The 19,827-nt window shown below is 42.4% G+C and overlaps 3 protein-coding genes across 3 annotated transcripts; 2 read left to right on the forward strand and 1 right to left on the reverse strand.

Annotated features, from left to right (window-relative positions):
* The first annotated feature begins 1,707 nt into the window (after positions 1 to 1,707).
* LOC135592793 (L-type lectin-domain containing receptor kinase SIT2-like) lies at positions 1,708 to 4,220 on the forward strand. The gene has a single exon (XM_065082456.1). It carries the CDS (start codon positions 2,049 to 2,051, stop codon positions 4,068 to 4,070), a length of 2,022 nt encoding a protein of 673 aa, XP_064938528.1. The 5' UTR covers positions 1,708 to 2,048; the 3' UTR covers positions 4,071 to 4,220.
* Positions 4,221 to 4,682: 462 nt separating this feature from the next.
* On the forward strand, positions 4,683 to 13,082 carry LOC135592796 (L-type lectin-domain containing receptor kinase SIT2-like). The gene is made up of 2 exons (XM_065082459.1): positions 4,683 to 6,771; positions 11,323 to 13,082. The coding sequence occupies exons 1-2, from the start codon at positions 4,833 to 4,835 to the stop codon at positions 13,008 to 13,010; spliced, it is 3,627 nt and encodes a 1,208-aa protein (XP_064938531.1). The 5' UTR covers positions 4,683 to 4,832; the 3' UTR covers positions 13,011 to 13,082.
* Positions 13,083 to 13,190: 108 nt separating this feature from the next.
* LOC135592795 (ras-related protein Rab5A-like) lies at positions 13,191 to 18,104 on the reverse strand. Its single transcript, XM_065082458.1, has 7 exons — positions 17,954 to 18,104; positions 17,299 to 17,376; positions 17,024 to 17,191; positions 15,864 to 15,912; positions 14,949 to 15,022; positions 13,935 to 14,028; positions 13,191 to 13,511 (listed from the first exon to the last, which is right to left on the reverse strand). Exons 1-7 carry the CDS (start codon positions 17,993 to 17,995, stop codon positions 13,405 to 13,407), a joined length of 612 nt encoding a protein of 203 aa, XP_064938530.1. The 5' UTR covers positions 17,996 to 18,104; the 3' UTR covers positions 13,191 to 13,404.
* Between the last annotated feature and the right edge of the window lie 1,723 nt (positions 18,105 to 19,827).

Below are 19,827 nucleotides of genomic sequence, written 5' to 3' on the forward strand. Positions count from 1 at the left end.
GACGATATTAAATTGAACTTGCGTGACCCGATGCTTAAGCTGCTTTGGGTCCAAGTTTTCAGCATGTCGATCGTATCCGCTGCTGCTGGTGTACGATTACATGCCCCAATGGCAGTCTCGATAAGTTTCTGTACGACCAAGAAAAGCCTCCTCTGGATTGGGCGACACGGTTTCGGGTCATCAAAGACGTGGCATCAGGCGTTCTGTATCTACATGACGACTGGAAGCAGGTTATAGTCCACGGAGACATCAAGGCGAGCAATGTGTTGCTCGACAGCGAATTGAATGGAAGACTGCGTGACTTCGGCCTAGCACGGTTTATGACCATGGAACCGATCCAAAGACCACCCGCGTCGTCGGAACCATCGGTTATCTTGCTCCCGAGCTCGCTCGAACCGGCAAGGCGACCACCGTCACCGACATGTTTGCTTTCGGCGTCTTCCTCCTTGAGGTTGCTTGCGGGAGGAGGCCGGTGGAGCGGATGGCGGAGGAGCAGTTGGTTCTATCGGATTGGGTGTTGGAGAACTGGAGGGAGGGGACGATACTGGCGACACGGGATCCAAGGCTGGGGGAAGACTACGCGGTGGAGGAGGTGGAGCTTGTTGAAGCTTGGATTGCGGTGCTCGCATCCACTTCCCACAGCAAGGCCGAGCATGCGCCAAGTCGTGCGCTACTTGGAGGGCCATGCACCGCTCGCCGAACTCTCGCCCACGTACCTCAGCTTCAGCGCTTTTGTGCAGGTTCACAACGAAGGTGCCGATGACCATATCACGTCGTATACTTCGTCGGTGGCTTCTGCATCGGTTATCTCCGGGGTCGATGACAGAGGAGGACATGGCTGTGTGTGTGTAGATTGCAAATGCTGTGCCGTGCCTGTAGATTCTTCTCATGTCTAACCTCCTGCAGAAACTGGAGTTGGAATCCGACTTGGCTCATCTTAGAGGTGTTGTTGTCGTGATCTATGATTCATGCAATTTGTAACTTAGTGTAGAACAAAACGAAAACCTCAATCGAGTCATGTATTTAATGGAAAGGGATGGAACTCACAGCTGTTGATACGCCTGACTTCATATAGAACTCGATTTGAAAGACGACAATCTGCAAACGAGGTTCGTCTGCTGTCCATAAATTAATCAAAGACATGTTCCACATCTCTCAAGACTTCCCTCTAGCTTCTCATCAATGGCTTGAGAAAGTTAAGGAGAGAGTGCGGCAAGTTATTTGTTTTATCATGTCATTTTTCTCTGATGTGTTCCCCGTGGAGGGTTTATCAAGAAACACTTAAAGTCATCGCATTCAATTCCAAGTCTCTTGCCCTGTACATGAAGGAACTCAAAGGTAAGAAAAGTATTTAGGAAGAATATGAACCTCTTGTATCTAATAATAAATCTTGCCCGTGTGTCACACTTTTGGTGAAAGAAGAAACACATGGTATGATATTAGTCCAACCAGTCAATTTTGCCTGTGTCAGACTAATGGTAATAGAAGACATTGCCCCACTTATTAAGTCCTGGATGCAAAAAAAAAATGAACATTCTAAACAAAATAAACAAGGCTCTTAGGTATCATTCGAGATCAAAAACAAAAACTGTACTTTCACATCGCGGAATAAACCTCTTACTAACTTGAACTCGAAGTGACTTCATCGGATACCTTCGGTACTAGTCTGGACGTAATGACTTTCAGGAAGTGAGGCAGATCAAATGAACTCGGTGACATATATCAATGATCAATTCTAACACTAATCGATGTGATATGAAAGGTTCGAGAGTTACACAGGAGGAGAGATTAGTCAAGCTGGAAATGTAACCTTGAATCTCTCGATGTCAAGAATTTGTGGTGATGAGAAATTGTGATAACAGGTAATAAGCACCCCAAAGTATTGATCTTGAATTGCTGCATGCTTCTATATATGCAAACCACAGACACCAAAGCCAACATCTCTCTTCGCTCTTCTCTGTTCATTAAAAATATATCACTTACTGGAGTGCAACAGAGTCGAAATCTACTTTATCCTGTGAAATTGTTCTGAATCCTGCAAGACTGCAATGTTCCTCAAGGCTTTGGTATGCCTTCTCCTCTTCCTCCTCCTCCACAGGAGATCGAGTCTTGCAGCCTCTTCCAATGGAAGTGATGATGGTGATGATTTCATCTTCAATGGATTCGGAGGAGCTAATCTTACTCTCGACGGGGTCGCATCGATCACTTCCACTGGTCTTCTGATGGTCACCGACGCGTCAATGGAGACGAAAGGCCACGCCTTCCACCCATCCCCACTTCGCTTCAGAGACCTGTCTAATGGTACAGTCATCTCCTTCTCCACCACTTTTGCTTTCGGATTCATCTCAGACTACCCAGGTCTTAGTGGCCATGGCATGGCCTTCGTGATTTCACACACCAAGGACTTCTCCAAAGCCTTAGGAAGTCAGTTCTTAGGCCTTTTCAACCAGAGCAGCAAGGCTAATAGCTCAAGCAATCATGTCCTTGCGATTGAGCTTGACACAATCCTTAGTCCTGATTTCCAAGACATCGATGACAATCATGTCGGGATCGATATCAACACCTTGATATCCAACAAGTCCCACACCGCTGGTTACTATGATGACCACACTGGTTCGTTCGAAAGATTAAGCCTTAAAAGTGGCCAAGCCATGCAAGTTTGGATAGACTACCATGCTCGAGATATGCTACTTAATGTTACCTTAGCTCCAATCCCGATGGCCAAACCCCATAGGCCTCTCTTATCTGCGGTCATCGATCTTAAAAGCGTGTTATTGGATCTCATGTATGTTGGATTCTCCTCCTCCACTGGTCCTTGGCTAACATCTCATTACGTCCTTGGTTGGAGCTTTAAGATGAATGGCGTAGCCCAAGCTCTCGACCTCTCCCTGCTGCCTTCTCTTCCTCGTGCGAAATCAAATCACAAGTTAAAGGTTTTGCGCATCCGGCTACCCTTGGCGTCAGCTACACTTGTTTTAATCATCGTGGGGATCGTCGTGTTCATCCTGAGACGGAGGACCAAGTATTCAGAGCTCCTGGAAGACTGGGAGCTCGAGTACGGTCCTCATCGGTTCTCCTACAAGGATTTGTTCAAGGCTGCCAAGGGTTTCAGGGACACAGAGCTTCTCGGAAGGGGCGGGTTCGGGAGAGTGTACAAGGGTGTGCTACAGTCTTCTAGATCGGAGGTTGCAATTAAAAGAGTGTCCCATGGATCAAGACAGGGTATGAGAGAGTTCATTGCGGAGATCGTCAGCCTCGGTCGCCTCCGCCACCGAAACCTCGTCCAATTGCTGGGCTACTGCCGACGCCAAGGAGAGCTTCTGTTGGTGTATGATTACATGCCCAATGGCAGCCTCGAAAAGTTCCTACATGATCAAGCTAAGCCTACTCTGGATTGGGCGACCCGATTTCGGATCATCAAAGGCGTGGCTTCAGGTCTATTATATCTTCACGAAGACTGGGAGCAAGTCGTCATCCACAGAGACATTAAGGCGAGTAATGTGTTGCTCGATAATGAATTGAATGGAAGGTTGGGCGACTTTGGCCTAGCAAGGTTGTACGATCATGGAACGGATCCACAGACCACTCATGTCGTGGGAACCATGGGTTATCTTGCTCCCGAGCTTGCTCGAACCGGCAAGGCGACCACCATCACCGACGTGTTTGCGTTCGGGGCATTCCTTCTGGAGGTTGCTTGCGGCAGGAGGCCGGTGGACCCGACGGCGCACGAGGAGCAGCTGGTTCTACAGGATTGGGTGGTGGAGAAATGGCGGAAGGGATCGATACTGGAGACGAGGGATCCGAGGCTGGGAGAAGAGTACGCGGTGGAGGAGGTGGAGCTTGTTCTGAAGCTTGGACTGCTGTGCTCGCATCCGCTGCCCACAGCGCGGCCCAGCATGCGCCAAGTCGTGCGGTACTTGGAAGGCCATGCGCCACTCCCGGAGCTGTCGCCCGCGAACCTGAGCTTCAGCCTTCTCGCGCTGCATCGCAAGGTTGGTTTCGATGACCATATCATGTCGTGTCCTTCCTCCTCGGTGGCTACTGCATCTATGCTTTCTGGAGGTCGATGATCGAGTGTCCATGAACAGATTGGAATTGCAATTGATGTAATGATATTGGAATCGTAAGCACATAATGTGTAAATACAATATCAATAGTTGGTTTGGGCCCATTTGGACCACCGTCAACCTATAAAGAAGGAGCATATGGTTAGTTTTGAATGCAGTAAAAAATTAAGAATACAGTATGAGAATAAGAAGGCATCCATCAATTTCGTTGATAGGTTGGAATCCCATGCGAACGCCGCTTCTATTCTTGCCATGCCATTGACCAGTGGGTGCTGCCTTCGCCTCCTGTCGCTGTTCTTCAGCGTAGTCAGCCGAGCCGAGGCAAAAGCAGTTTGCGTGTCTGAAAGAGAACTCTTCTTCAAACTTGTGGCATCAGGGTTTCAATTTCTTGCGTGGTCTTCCTTCCCTTGGTCGTCGTCTCCACTACCAATGGGGTCCCATCTGCACCATTCCATTTCCTCTCTGCGGAATACCTGCTGCGAAATTGACCCCTACTGTTGATCTTAGACTTGTCTATTATACTCCAATTCTGCCTAACTCTTTGTCTCACATTTAATGAAATAGAAGATGATGATGCTATTTATGCTTGTTGGGTTTATGAACCTTCCATCTCTGTGCTTAGACATCAGTGGATAAGGAATGGCTGTGATCAGTGGATTGCCCACACGCTTTCATATGTGCGGACTGTGAGACACCAAAGCCTGCAACTCTCTCCTCCTCTGCCCATCAAAAACTAGAATCTGTTCCAGATTCTTGAAGACAGACATGTCAGCGGTGCTTCTCAGGGCCTCCGTCTGCCTTCTCCTCCTCCTCTTCCTCCACCGAAAGCTTGCCGCCTCAGCAAACGGAGGAGATAGCTTCACCTACAGTGGATTCAGGGGAGCCAATCTTACCCTCGATGGGGTGGCAGCCATCTCATCCGATGGTCTTCTTGTAGTCACCAACAAGACGACGCAGATAAAGGGCCATGCCTTCCATCCATCCCCTCTTCACTTCAGGAATCCATCAAATGGTACAATCTTCTCCTTCTCCACCACTTTTGTCTTCGGCTTCGTCTCGGAATTCACCAATCTTAGTGGGAACGGCATGGCTTTCCTTGTTTCTCCCACCATGGACTTCTCCAAAGCCTTGGGTAGTCAGTACCTAGGCCTCTTCAATCAGAGCAACAATGGTAACTCGACCAATCATGTGCTTGCGATTGAGCTTGACTCGATCTTTAACCCCGAATTCGCAGATATGAATGACAACCATGTCGGGATCGACATCAATGGCTTGAAATCCAACAAGTCCCAGTCTGCTGGTTACTATGCTGATGATTCTGGTCTGCTCAATACTTTAAGTCTTAGAAATTGTGAAGCCATGCAGGTTTGGGTAGACTACGACGGCCAAACGAAGCTCATCAACGTTACCTTGGCTCCCGTCCCAATGGCCAAGCCACACAAACCTCTGTTGTCTGACACCATTGATCTTTCAAGCGTGTTATTAGATCCCATGTTTGTCGGCTTCTCCTCTTCCACTGGTCCTTTCCTGACGTCTCACTACGTTCTCGGATGGAGCTTCAAGATGAATGGAGTAGCTCCGGACCTTGACGACTCCCTGCTGCCTGTGCTTCCTTGTCCCAGATCTAAGGGTAAATCAGACGTTTTGGACATTGTGCTGCCGTTGGCGTCGGCTGGACTCGTTCTAATCACCGTAGGGATCATTGTGCTTCTCGTGAGACGGAGGATTAAGTATGCAGAGCTCCTCGAGGATTGGGAGCTTGAGTACGGTCCTCATCGGTTCTCCTACAAAGATCTGTTCGAAGCTACCAAGGGTTTCAGAGACAAGGAGCTGCTCGGAATGGGCGGGTTCGGAAGGGTCTACAAGGGGGTGCTGCAGACGTCTAAGGTGGAAGTTGCGGTGAAGAGAGTGTCTCATGAATCGAGACAGGGCATGAGAGAGTTCATAGCAGAGGTAGTCAGCATCGGTCGCCTCCGCCACCGGAACCTTGTCCAGTTGCTGGGCTATTGCCGGCGCAAAGGGGAGCTCCTGTTGGTGTACGACTACATGCAAAATGGGAGCCTCGACAAGTTCCTGTATGACGAAGCCAAGCCTACTCTGGACTGGCCGACGCGCTTCCGGATCATCAAAGGCGTGGCATCAGGCCTTCTCTATCTACACGAAGACTGGGAGCAAGTCGTCATCCACAGAGACGTCAAGGCAAGCAATGTGCTGCTCGACCATGAACTGAACGGAAGGCTGGGCGACTTTGGCCTAGCAAGGTTGTATGATCACGGAACTGCTCCCAAGACCACTCGTGTCGTCGGAACCATGGGTTATCTTGCTCCCGAGCTGGCTCGAACCGGCAAGGCCACCACCATCACCGACGTGTTTGCGTTCGGGATCTTCGTCTTGGAGGTTGCTTGCGGAAGGCGGCCGGTGGACCCGATCACCTTCGGGGAGGAGCTCATTTTGTTGGATTGGGTGCTGGAGAATTGGCGGAAGGGATGCATACAGGAAACGAGTGATCCGAGGCTGGGAGAAGAATTCGTGGTGGAGGAGATGGAGATGGTTTTGAAGCTTGGATTGCTGTGCTCGCATCCGCTGCCGGCGGGCAGGCCGAGCATGCGCCAAGTTGTGGAGTACTTGGAGGGCAATGCGCCACTCCCAGAGTTGTCGCCGACGTACCTCAGCTTCAGCGTTCTTGCGATGCTTCACAACGAAGGCTTCGACGACTACATCATGTCCTATCCTTCGTCGGTGGCCACTGCAACTTCTATTTCCGGAGGTTTTCAAAAGCAGATGGGAAGCATCGCTTTATGAGACGTCTCCCTCTCTTCTGTTCCTTCCTTTCCACATAGCGACTGTTCTCTTTGCATTGATACGAATCTACCAGGAGTCAGATAAACTTGATTAACATGATATTTTGATCCAAAGTATACATGCTGGGTTCATTTTCTGTGTTAAATTCTTCTGGAGCACCCATTTTTGGCTCACTGAATTGTAACTCTCTGCATTGCTTGCTGTTCTTCCACTCCACAATATTTTGCATCCTGTAGTAGGAAAAATATACCTGTGAGAGTTGCCTGCTCTTAGTTACGGACGAACACTGCTCAAGAACTGAATGATGCAGATCAAGACATGTTCTTATTTTCTGGACAAATATAGAGAATCTGCAATCATGGAACATAGCAAAACAGACCTCCAAATCAACCTGATCAGATACTCCACCACATAAGTCCATCCAATCCACACCTCACTCTTCCTTATGTGATGTGCATTGGATCAAAGTTAGAATACAATTGAAGGCAAATGCAGAAGCCTGAGACACACACAACTTCTTCAAATGATTAAGACATATAGTGAAACCTAACATCAGCTATTTCCTCCTGAGCACACAGAGACAAATCAATCTCAGAAAACACAATCAATGACAAGGATAGGATTATGATACATAGAGGAAAATATGACATGATATAAGACACTAAAAGAAGGATAGATTTGTGCTTGTAGCAGTTAAACTTGTCATCCACTTCATTTTTTCTTCAGTTTCACCCTCTGAATAAACTTGTCATCCATTTGCTGTAATCTAGAAACCTGTTTAAAGTCAACACGTCCTATTCCAAGTATCCTACCCTCGTGATGAGGGAACTCAAAAGGTTCGGTAAGAAAGGGAAAGATGATGAATGCTATGTCAAGCCTGTTGTTCTCGATATGAACAGAAAGTGTCATCCATCAGATCGAATGACATGAATCCAAAACAATGGTTCATGTGACTTGTACCTTAAGTCTCCTCGTTGACTTGGGTGGGACACAACCATGGCCTCTGTTTTCTCACCTTGCTGGCTAAGTTTTACCATGGCTAATGGTATTGGAAACCTTTATGTGAGAGGCTAAGAATTAGTTCCTTACAATTGAGTGATGAATAAGGAAGGAGGTGGTCATTATCATGTGTTCCATGTCAGGACACTGTTGGTGGCTCATGCCTTGTCTGGTCGTTGATAGATTTATAGGTTTTAGGTGTGAAAGATCTGTATCTTTTGTCTTTGGGTCCTCTTTCCCATGGTCCTCTGCAGACAAAACTCTGCATGGTATGACCCCAATGTCACAGACTTTTGGGAAGAAGAGATCGATGCAAACTAAGACACGTTCTTGTATTCTTGTGAAACTGTCTTAGCACTATAGTAATGGCTTCACAGTGCTCTGATTACACTCACAAAGTGTTTGGTCTCTGCAGAGAACTTTTGCCCATTCAAAGAATCATAGAATATGTTTGGTTCATCCAGAAGAACGATCCATCTCTTCACTTCCTGCATTAACTTTCCTTGTAATTGTTAAATTGAAGATGGAAGTGTTTTTGGATCATCTCCATCACCATTTAGTGGGTAACATCATGGTATTACTCCCAGTCATTTCCAATATCCATAATCTTAATAACTTCATCAAGTGAAATTAAATGTACCAGTGATATTTACACTAGTTAGAAACGCTTCTCAGTAAGTAGAACATTTTTTATGCTGGAAGAAATTACATCAGATAACAACATGAGGAGAATGTAATATATGGACTTGGGGGTGAGGATTGGTGGTAGAGAAGCTTCCTTTGGCTCAAAAATTCAAGCTTTTCTGTTGAAATCTTTTACATCACCACCTCTTTGACTGCTGACAGGTGGAAGAAATTGGGTATTATGTCCTGAATCCATTGAACACTTTTGTTCTTCCAATCACCTTTCTCAACTAGATTGTGGGATATCCATGAGTCTAAATTGGCCATCAATTTTGCTTTTGCTTGGAGGAGTTAATAGTGAAGAACATTTGGTTGAAGGAGAGGAATGCTGACCCCACTATCTTGCAAGCTATGAAAGCTACAATTTAGTGGGTCTAGAAGACACAAACTGACAAATCGTTCACTCTAGCAAATAATTTGGCTTGACTTCCTTGTTCTAAGGAAACTAGGAGAAGTCTCAGTAGAGATGGTGTGAACTAAACAAAGATGGATAATATGATGGATGATATAATAGGAGAATTATTTGTATTTGTTGGATATCATGTCTCATTGGTGTCAATTTCAAACAAAACAGACCTCTATATATATCAACCATGAGTCCCTGATCAGATCCTCCACCACATAGTCCAATCCACACATCACCTGCCCCATTGTATATCTCTCCATTATGTGATGTCAAATGGATAAAAGTTAGAATCTAACTAAGGCAAATGCATCAGCATGAGACAAACATAACCATTTCAAATGACTAAGATAATTGGTCAAACTTGACAGCCTCAAGGCAATCTTAGAGAAAAAGGATCAATGACAGGGAGAGAATTATTATACATAGAGAAGAAGTCAAACCAAGAAAATAATAATAATAAATTGTATTTGTTACTTGATTTGTCATCTCACCTACTGAATACAAATTGAGTTTTTGGCTGAATTCCCTGTGGAGATATTATCTAGAGGGAATTGTTCCGAGTCAATACATCCAAAGCCACATCTCCTGCCCTCGTGATGAAGGAACCCAAAAGACTTGATGAGAAAAAGGAAGAAAGATGGAGAATCCACCGCCAAGCCTTTTGTTTTCAATACGAACAGCAAGTGTAACCTATCAAATCAAAAGATCGGAGTCCATAAAAACATGTCCCTGTGACTTAGTTCCTTAAGTCACCTCGTTGACTTGGGTGGGACACAACCATGGCCTCTATTTTTCTATCCTGTCGGCTAAGTTTTAATCTGATCAATGGTATTAAGAATCTTTTACATACGTTGTTGATAGGGTAATAAAATATTTAACTTCAAATTAATAATAGTATATTTATCTAATATTTATACATTTATTTTAATTTTTATCCATTTGATGTCCTCATCAAGTGGATATGACCCTAACATGTAAATTAATAATAATTTATCTATCAAATTCTTATAAATCTATCTTAAATTTTATTTCTTTTAACGTAGAACTAGCCATGTAATTATGTGTGATGAACGGGAAAAGAAATTGCAAATCATGTATTTCTCAAAAAAAACATATAATTCAAAGATTACTATTGTCGTGATAGGAAAACTATATTTGACTAATCATCCAATACATCATCACCGAGTAGCACCTAAAGAGGAAAAGAAGACAAAACTTCCATCTCGAACTAGAAAGATAATCGTAAATTTTTTTTTCATCATTTATGACGACAATCATAAGATTTTTTCTCATCATTTATGACGAGAAAGATAATCTTAAACTTCTTTCATATCTTTAAAGGATAGATGTAAAAGCTCATTTTAAATTAAAAAAAAAAGAATTTTTTATTATTATTCTCATCGACACTTAAGCGTCGGAGGAACTAAATCGTGCAAATGACACATGAGGAACTTGATGTTTACACCTCAAAAATACTTCAGACGATCTTTCATATATGGATCCAAACCTTATCAAATTGACTAAAGATGTTAATAATATTTTTTTTCCTAACAAGTTATATTAATAAATTTTTTATCTTTATATTTTTTGTGAAAATAACGGAGTAGCCATGTCAGATATTCTAAATCTAATTAATTTTTAATAAGAAAATTGACCCTTCTTTTTTTTACTTAACAATGCATTTTGTTTCCAGTAAAAAATAAAAATATAAATAAATCATCAAGTTAAATGAAGCAGGTTAGGAGAGAGAAGGGTCAACTGGTGCTCTTAATACCTCGATGGAATAATGGTGATAAAAAAGGCTCTAAGCTCCAATCATGGCATTACACATAGAGCCCACAGAGTCAAAGACATGTCTGAAACGCCAAAGCCGCCAGCCAACAGCCCTCTCCTCTCTCTCTCTCTCTCTCTCTCTCTCTCTCTCCACCCATTAGTCCCAAATATAGTCTGCTGGCTCGATCTGAGTGGGGATAAGCTTGTAAAAGAAGAAGCTTATTCCCTCACCACCCACGCAATCCTGCAACGGAGTTTTGCCACTAATGTCTCCCAAGATTTTGATCTGCCTCCTCCTCCTCCTCCTCCACCAAAGTCTTGCAGCCTCAGCCAGCAGCGGAAATGATGATTTCCTCTTCAATGGATTCAGAGGAGCCAACTTTACCCTCGACGGGATCGCAGCGATCACTTCCGACGGTCTTCTGATGCTCACCGACAAAACGATGGAGATCAAGGGCCATGCCTTCCAACCATCTCCGCTTCGGTTCAGAGACGTCGCTAATGGTACGGCCTTCTCCTTCTCCACCACGTTTGTCTTTGGCTTCCTTTCAGACTACACCAATCTCAGTGGCCATGGAATCACCTTCATAGTTTCTCGCACCAAGAACTTCTCCCAAGCCTTAGGTAGCCAGTATTTAGGCCTCTTCAATATGAGCAACAATGGCAACTCCACCAACCATGTCCTTGCCATCGAGCTCGACACGATCCGTAACCCCGAATTCCATGACATCGATAACAATCATGTCGGCATCGATATCAACAGCTTGACATCTAATCAGTCCTACACTGCTGGTTATTATCCCAATGACACTGATTCGTTCCAAAATCTAAGCCTCAGTAGCGGCCGAGCCATGCAACTTTGGGTAGACTATGACAGCGGAAAGATGCTGCTCGATGTTACCTTGGCTCCAGTCCCAGTGGCCAAACCCCGTAAACCTCTCCTGTCTGCTCCCGTTGATCTCTCAAGCGTGTTCTCGGACACCATGTACGTCGGATTCTCCTCATCCACAGGTCCTTTCCTAACATCTCATTACGTTCTCGGTTGGAGCTTTAAGATGAATGGAGTAGCTCGAGCTCTCGACTACTCGATGCTGCCTTCACTCCCTCGCACGAAGTCAGATCGCAGATCGAAGGCTTTGCGTATCGGGCTGCCCTTGGCGTCAGCTGCACTCGTTGCGATCGTTGTAGGGATCATCGTGTTATACGTGAGATGGAGGATCAAGTATGCCGAGCTACTGGAAGACTGGGAGGTCCAGTACGGGCCTCACCGGTTCTCCTACAGAGATTTGTTCAACGCTACCAAGGGCTTCCAGGATAAGGAGTTGCTCGGGATCGGCGGGTTCGGGAGAGTCTACAGGGGCGTGCTACCGTCTTCTAGATCGGAGATTGCGGTGAAAAGAGTGTCCCATGGATCGAGACAGGGTATGAGGGAGTTCATAGCGGAGATCGTCAGCATCGGCCGCCTCCGCCACAGGAACCTTGTCCAGTTGTTGGGCTACTGCCGGCGCAAAGGGGAGCTGCTGTTGGTGTACGATTACATGCCCAATGGCAGCCTCGACAACTTTCTGTATGACCAAGACAAGCCTACTCTGGATTGGGCGACACGGTTTCGGATCATCAAAGGCGTGGCATCGGGCCTTCTGTATCTACACGAGGACTGGGAGCAAGTCGTGATCCACAGAGACATCAAGGCGAGCAATGTGCTGCTCGACCATGAATGGAACGGAAGACTGGGTGACTTCGGCCTAGCAAGACTATACGATCATGGAACTGATCCACTGACCACTCATGTGGTCGGAACCACGGGTTACCTTGCTCCCGAGCTCGCTCGAAACGGCAAGGCGACAACCGTCACCGACGTGTTTGCGTTCGGGGCATTCGTTCTCGAGGTCGCTTGCGGGAGGAGGCCGGTGGAGACGATGGCGGACGAGGAGCAGTTCGTGCTGTTGGACTGGGTGGTGGAGAACTGGCGGAAGGGATCGATACTGGACACGAGGGATGCAAGGCTGGGAGAGGAGTATGTGGCGGAGGAGGTGGAGCTGGCTTTGAAGCTTGGGTTGCTGTGCTCGCATCCGCTGCCCGCAGCCCGGCCGAGGATGCGGCAAGTGGTGCGGTTCTTGGAGGGCGACACGCCGCTTCCGGAACTGTCGCCCACGTACCTCAGCTTCAGCGTTCTTCGGCTGCCTCACAATGAAGGTTTCGATGATCATATTGTGTCGTACCCTTCGTCGTCGGTGGCCACTGCCTCAGTTGTTTCTGGAATTTCCGGAGGTCGATGACAGAGACATTGTAAATGATGTGCTGAGGGTTTCCGTCTCTTTTGTTCATTTTGTCATAGCTTCATCGCATCATCTTCTTTTGTTCCCTGCTTCATTTGTTGTGGATTTCCTTTGATGTAATCAGAGAGGCATCTGAATCTTGAATCAGATCTAATTCATCCAAATGTAGAAACTCAAGCAGAAGAAAAATATGGAATTGGGATTAGTTCCAGATAACTAGCAAATAAAGTTGCATATGACAAAGAGGACATCAACCATTTACATTTGCAATAAATGGGTCATCAGAACCTCTCCTGCACTTTTCTGGAATCATAAACCAAGCATCTGCCACCTAGAAGCAGTTTCATTTCATTTAATAGATAAGCATTGGGTGGCAATGAAAACCTGCAAATCACTAAGAGCAGCAAGAACCAGCAGCAGTGGATGGTCTCTCGCTTGGCCTACCAGCTAGAATCATTCCTTGAGGGTTCTGTACTGGCTGAGCTTGGATTAGTCTTTTTGCTGAAACAAAAACCATAAAACACATTACATAGCTATCCGAAAAATCTGTGTGACATCTGATGCTATGATATCATAAAGGTTGAGAATTTTGCAGTAATATTTTATCTCAATAATCCCTTAATCAAAGCATTGTTAGAACAATGATGTACACATTTCAGAACCGTGAATATATAAGCAAAATTCCCAAGGATATGAATCTTGTATATTTCAAACGTGAAGAATAATCTGAAAGATCTCATGGTACCAAGTCCCAAGGTAAATTTCAGACCATTGTGTGCAAGCATCAAAATGTAATAGAGTTGCATTGTAACTTGGATAAACTTATGTGCATGAAATGTTTGTGATAGTGCGATCCAATGACCAAGGTGAGTTTTAGTAGAATCTCTATTCTTTTTCCTTTAGAATAACCAGAAAGGAACTTACCAATTTCATAGAATATATCATTAACATTGATTGCTGTTTTAGCAGAAGTTTCCATGAAGAAGAGACCGTTCTCATTAGCATAGGTTTGGGCTTCCTGCAATCAAAGCACCATATTCATTACAAATAGATGTTAAGGGAAATTTTCAAGGTCACAAGTGAAGGAAAAGAACACTGCCACATCAAATATCAGATCAGTGCTTTTGTGACTACATAAAGTACATGCTCCCGTGGGTGGCATTTCGAGAGAACGCTCGTGGAAAGTAGGGACATGGTGAAGTTAGCATTTCTTGATAGTTACATCATGTGTTGGGCTTACACATGGGGCAAGGAATATTAGAATATTAATAAATCTCATCTGGCTTTTAGATGAGTCGACAATGGTTAATAATTTAACAGACTAATCTGGAAAGTGTAGACCTTTCGGTTTTGATTAATTTAATTTCACCATATAGAAACACTTCTCTTTCAGCATCAAATATGCTTCTAGAAATAGGAAAAAAAATGAATCTAGCCTGTTTAAGAAAGATTACAGTCTCAAGTTGACATAGTTGTTAATTTAACTTTGCCATTCATGCATAGATAACCCATCTCTCAGTTTTCGGTCTCCTAAGTACCTTAAGATTTGTCGATTAATAAAAATTAGCATAACTGCCATCATGAGCAGATAAACACATTTTTATTATTTATCCTTTTATATTTACTTTTAAAGATGCAACATTCATACATTTGAGTGTTTTCTTTCTATACTGGAATAGGCCTAATAACTATAAGATAATGTAAGACAACTGAGACAGGAAAGGATCACTTGATCCATCCCCATCCAAGGGAGATAAAGAAACTCCAATGAATCTAGCCTGAGCGGATAGATGGAGTTTATTGAACCCAATATAAACTATAAAAATGATCTTGAAAGCATGAACCTGTTATCTATGCTCAATCTGTCAAAAAGATGTATTAATGAATAGTCTAAATTCATATGTCTAAGAATCAGAAGGCACAACTAGGAGAACTCACCTGAGCAGAAACCTGTCTAGCCTCTAACAAATCAGCTTTATTACCAGCAAGAGCCATTATAGTGTTTGGGCTACCTGAAACATGATCAAATTTCTAGGAATAAGAAACAGCATATATATGGATTCAACAAAGTGGAAATTTCAGTACTATTAAGAGCTACATGAACTTTGATTTTTCGTGTGATACACTACAACGATTATACTGCAAATATAGTTTATCTATCTTGAACAGGAAGACAAAAGATTCTCATGATGAAGCCAAAAGATCGAGAATCAAAGCTCTCATATAGAAGAGAAGAAAGATATTAACTTGAAGGATTCCATGAATACCCTAACAAAAAAACCCAAGAGCCTGCAAACCAACTACCTAGCTGACCAAGATTTACATAAGTGTGCACTTTCACAAGCTTGCACATAAGTTCTTTCTAGTTCTTTTAATACTAATGAAAAAACAAGGTACTTCATAGGAACATAAGTTCATTAAGTGGCCATGGAGTATGAATAGTCAAACATAAATGATTAGATACCCTTTAACATCCTCCAGGAAGGTCAATCTCATAAATGCAAGAGATAGCATAAAACAATATTTTTAAAGCTACTCAAATTTCAGGCAATGTAACACCCAATGATAAATTGGAAATCTGGGTTTACTGACTATTCAAAACATAAGTGCATCTAGACATGAAAAAGGATTATGGGTAGTCAATCGAAAACAATTTAATACACTTTAATGTCCTCGAGGAAGATCAATCTCATGGATTCAAAAGACAGAATGAAAGCACATATACTAAAGCTATTCAGATTTCAGACAACATACATGCAACGATGAATTGGAAATCTAAATTTATCAAATATCCAATATGAATTGGAAGTCTAAACATACCAATTATCCAAACTAAAAGAGTTTAGGTGCTACCTTGAGCTTGAAGTTCTTGAACCCACTTCTTTGCTCTAGCAAATGTAGCCTGAATAATAATTAAAGGGATCTGTCAGATAATACACAAAACTTATGCTTTTGCATGGTCTTTGACTACCAAAAAAATAAAGCAGACATGTGTTAATAGATTATGTTCCAAAGAATTCACCTAGTAAATAATGCATTATAAAAAATTATGCAATTCTTCCAAAATTCATTGAGATTATAATAACACAACCGACCATGATTTTCCAGCTAAACTTTGACTCACTATTTTCTTCAACTCATCATGATTGATGAGTTATATAAGTAGAACAGAAGCTACTGTTACATAACCACAAATATTCCTATTAGCAAAATTTGTCAGTTTATGAAAGAGAACATAACCAACTAATGTGAGGAAAGAAAAAATAGTCATCAGGAAATAAGGATGGCATCTCCCTCCAGCTTACACTCCCAAGAATATGTATCTTACACAACATTAAGGTCCTAATCAGAAACACCAATGTACTCCCATGAGTAAATTTCAAGTCTATGAAAGAAAATGAGTGTTTGTTGAAAATGCGTATACCACTTAGATTTTTTTTCTTTTAATGCATATACAGGTAATAATACAAGGTTGTTATCAACAAATTTTACCTTCCATTTTACCCACTTCCTAGCTCCTTATTTCAACATTAATATGGTGCTCAAATACAAAGGCCAACTAATCTTTGAACAGTTATGTTATTGGCACCAACTTTTATTTGCAAATCTATCAAAACCATATGAATAAGTAAATATAAATGTCAATTTTTCCCAGTATAGACTAACATGATTACATTTTAATTTCTATACAGATATCTAACATTGCATTGGATAAAATAGTTTCTATTATCCACCTCAGCAATTTTCTTTTCCAATTATCTACACTGTTGTTTTACCATTAGATATGTGATACCCAAAAAATTTAAAAATAATTTCAGAAGGCCATTAGTGCCACTACTAGAATTTTCAAGTTCAGATAAATTATTTTTGAATGAAGAAATTTCTTCAACTATGCTATTTGAGGAATGAGGAAACATATCAGGTCCAGGTGTAGAAGGTTGTATTCAGATGTTATATATAAGATATGTATGAACAATGGCACCATGGGAATCCAACTATCCTATTTCACTAACCAGATTGGTTATGTCATAAACAATCACAGCAGCTGCAGCTCCTCTGTAATACATAGGAGCCAAGCTGTGGTATCTCTCTTGCCCAGCCGTGTCCCAAATCTCAAACTTCACTGTCTCATCATTGACTGCTACTGCCTGTGAGAAGAATGCAGCGCCAATTGTTGATTCCTATAAAATCAAACACGAGTCACAACTCACAAGGTCAGGTCTATGTGATTCTTTAAACTCCGAATTCCATGTCGTGAAAGCGGACGGTTCTGGAACTCAACACCAACCTGGAATTCAACAAACTGGCCTTTTACGTAACGCAATACCAGGCTAGACTTTCCAGTCCCCACATCTCCGAGAAGAACCTAAAAAACAACTCAATAAGTTAAATATTTATAACACATGAAACATGAAATACCTATGAAGAAAATAACGAACAAACTTTAATCTGAGAAGAGAAAAGGGAACCAAACTTTACTTCGAATGGTAACAATAAACAGAAGCAAAGGTGTTTAAGGAATGTCTGTAAGCAGCAAATCAAACAGCCAAACCTAATATGAACCTAGTTACAGGCAAAATTCCCATTCTGACAAAGATTATTAAGTCAATCATTTTACCCCAAATTAACAATAACAAGAAATCGAAATCTCCAAGATACATCAGCGGTTTGATTCAACTACCAGAGGGAAGGAAAAAAATTCCAAATTTCATAACTCACATCAAAATAAAATCATATACCTAAAAAGTAAGCTAAAACACCAGAGAAACTGCTAAATTGGGTTCAATAAATTGCGAAAAAGATTCATTTCAACGAAAAGAACAAAGACCATAAGGATAAAATTCATTAACATTGGAATTAACATAAAAGAAGGGATTTTGAGATGACACCACAATTACTAACAACACAAATCCAAGGATCGGGCGCACGCAAAACATATTTACCAATTTCGCGTTCTTGATCTTATTGCTTCCAGCAGCCGCCATCGTCCCCACGGATTCGAAGCACAACTGGCGACTTCTCGTGGACGGGGGAATCGATCGCGTAGGAGAAGACGTAAACCCAACAGGTTTTAGGAGAATATATCATATAACTTAGGTTATAATATTCCTGCGGCACAGAAAAGCTTCTCGTGTACCTCTCCTCTATCGTCTACGTTAGGCCGTTGGCTTCGTGGAGGCTTTCTTCTGGGCAGCGCGCAGATCTCGTGGGGACTGGTTAAGGCATCATATCGCAGAGTAAGATTTTAGTTTTCTGACTTCATCACCTAACCCACTCACCTACCGGTCATGCAATTGGGAATGTATTTGGAGCCCACAATGATGATCATGGTTTCGCAACGCTGAAGTCAGCCCGACACAAAAGCTTGTGGTCCTCCTGTGGTCGGCGCGATACCCACGTCACCTAGTGTGCGCTACCCAATTTAAATCCCGGTTTCTGTGGGATTAAAATATTCTTCTTTATTAGATCTAAAATATATTTTAAAAAACAAAAATCATTCTACTGAAAGGAGATTTTTATAGTAAAAAAAAAGTCACCAAAATCTTATTGTAAGTCCAAAGTGGTTGAATTTAGTTTAAAGTATATTAATATAAAAAATAAGTATTTGATAAAAAAAATCAGATGGTTAGATACTACGACGTCTTGTTATATCGATCGATAAGATCATTAATACGATGTATTGAGTTGATATCATAGGCATTAATACTAATTTGACAAAAGTCTATATTCCATAATTAAGGAATGACTAATGATTTCACATAATTGACCTACGGATTAACTCATAATTTAATTTTAATGATTATTCGAGCTCCTAAGTGGTTATAGGAAAGTTTCCATATATATATATATATATATATATATATATATATATATATATATATATATATATATATGTTAGGATCGAGAGCACTAAGAGGGGGGAGGGGTGAATTAGTGCAGCGGAAATCTTTTAGCGATTTAAAAATGAAAGCTGCGTTCGTCCGATAGAAACGATTTCGATGTAAAAGCCGATTCTAAGATTACTTAAGATTAAGCGCAGTTTACGTTTAAGCACAGTTTATGTCTAAACTCAGTTTGCGTCTAAATACAGTTTGCGTCTAAACGCAGTTTTGCGTCTAAACTCAGTTTACGTCTAAACGCAGTTTTACGTCTAAACGCAGTTTGCATCTAAACGCAGTTTTACGTCTAAACGTAGTTTTACGTTTAAAAGAAGTTTACGTCTAAAACGCAGTTTTATGTTTAAACACGGTTTGCGCAGTTTACGTTTAAACGCAGTTTTACGTCTAAACGCAGTTTGCGTCTAAACGTAGTTTTACGTCTAAACGCAGTTTTTCGTCTAAACGTAGTTTGCGTCTAAAACAGTTTTAAAGGGATCTAAACTCAGAGACTAGTTCGTAAAAGCGCAGAAAACAGTTTTGCAGAATCAAAACGCAAACGTAAGCTGATCGTACGAAAAACACAGATTTACGTCTGAGTGCAAATTCGAAAAGGTCAGCACTTAGAACTTGTTCGTAAAGGCGCAGAGAGCAGTAGTTATGTAGGAGGTTTGCAGTAATGATAAGGTATTCGAAATAAACGCAAACCAGAGATTTAGAGTGGTTCGGTCAGTCTTGACCTACTCCACTTGGCTTCCTCCTCCGACGAGGTCACCGACGTCAACTAACTGCCTTCCTTCAATGGGCGAAGGCCAACTGCCCTTTTACAGTTTCACTCCTTTTGACGGGCTCAGGAGACAACCCATACAGATCCTTTCTCTCCTCTCTTTACAACTCAAGACTTGAAGAACAGAAAGAGGAGAACTTTTGGACTTTACACA

This window comes from Musa acuminata, chromosome BXJ1-9 (genome assembly GCF_036884655.1).
Source record: "Musa acuminata AAA Group cultivar baxijiao chromosome BXJ1-9, Cavendish_Baxijiao_AAA, whole genome shotgun sequence".
Taxonomy (NCBI): Eukaryota; Viridiplantae; Streptophyta; class Magnoliopsida; order Zingiberales; family Musaceae; genus Musa; species Musa acuminata.

Excerpts from the sequence above, each read along its gene's own strand:
- LOC135592796 (XM_065082459.1), top strand. The coding sequence starts at position 4,833 with ATGTCAGCGGTGCTTCTCAGGGCCTCCGTCTGCCTTCTCCTCCTCCTC. Across the intron at positions 6,772-11,322 it reads TGCGATGCTTCACAACGAAG|TTTCTCGCACCAAGAACTTC; the intron begins GCTTCGACGACT and ends TCACCTTCATAG.
- LOC135592793 (XM_065082456.1), top strand. The coding sequence starts at position 2,049 with ATGTTCCTCAAGGCTTTGGTATGCCTTCTCCTCTTCCTCCTCCTCCAC.
- LOC135592795 (XM_065082458.1), bottom strand. The coding sequence starts at position 17,995 with ATGGCGGCTGCTGGAAGCAATAAGATCAAGAACGCGAAATTG. Across the intron at positions 17,192-17,298 it reads GCCAGTTTGTTGAATTCCAG|GAATCAACAATTGGCGCTGC; the intron begins GTTGGTGTTGAG and ends TTGATTTTATAG. Across the intron at positions 15,023-15,863 it reads TCAAGAACTTCAAGCTCAAG|GTAGCCCAAACACTATAATG; the intron begins GTAGCACCTAAA and ends ATCATGTTTCAG.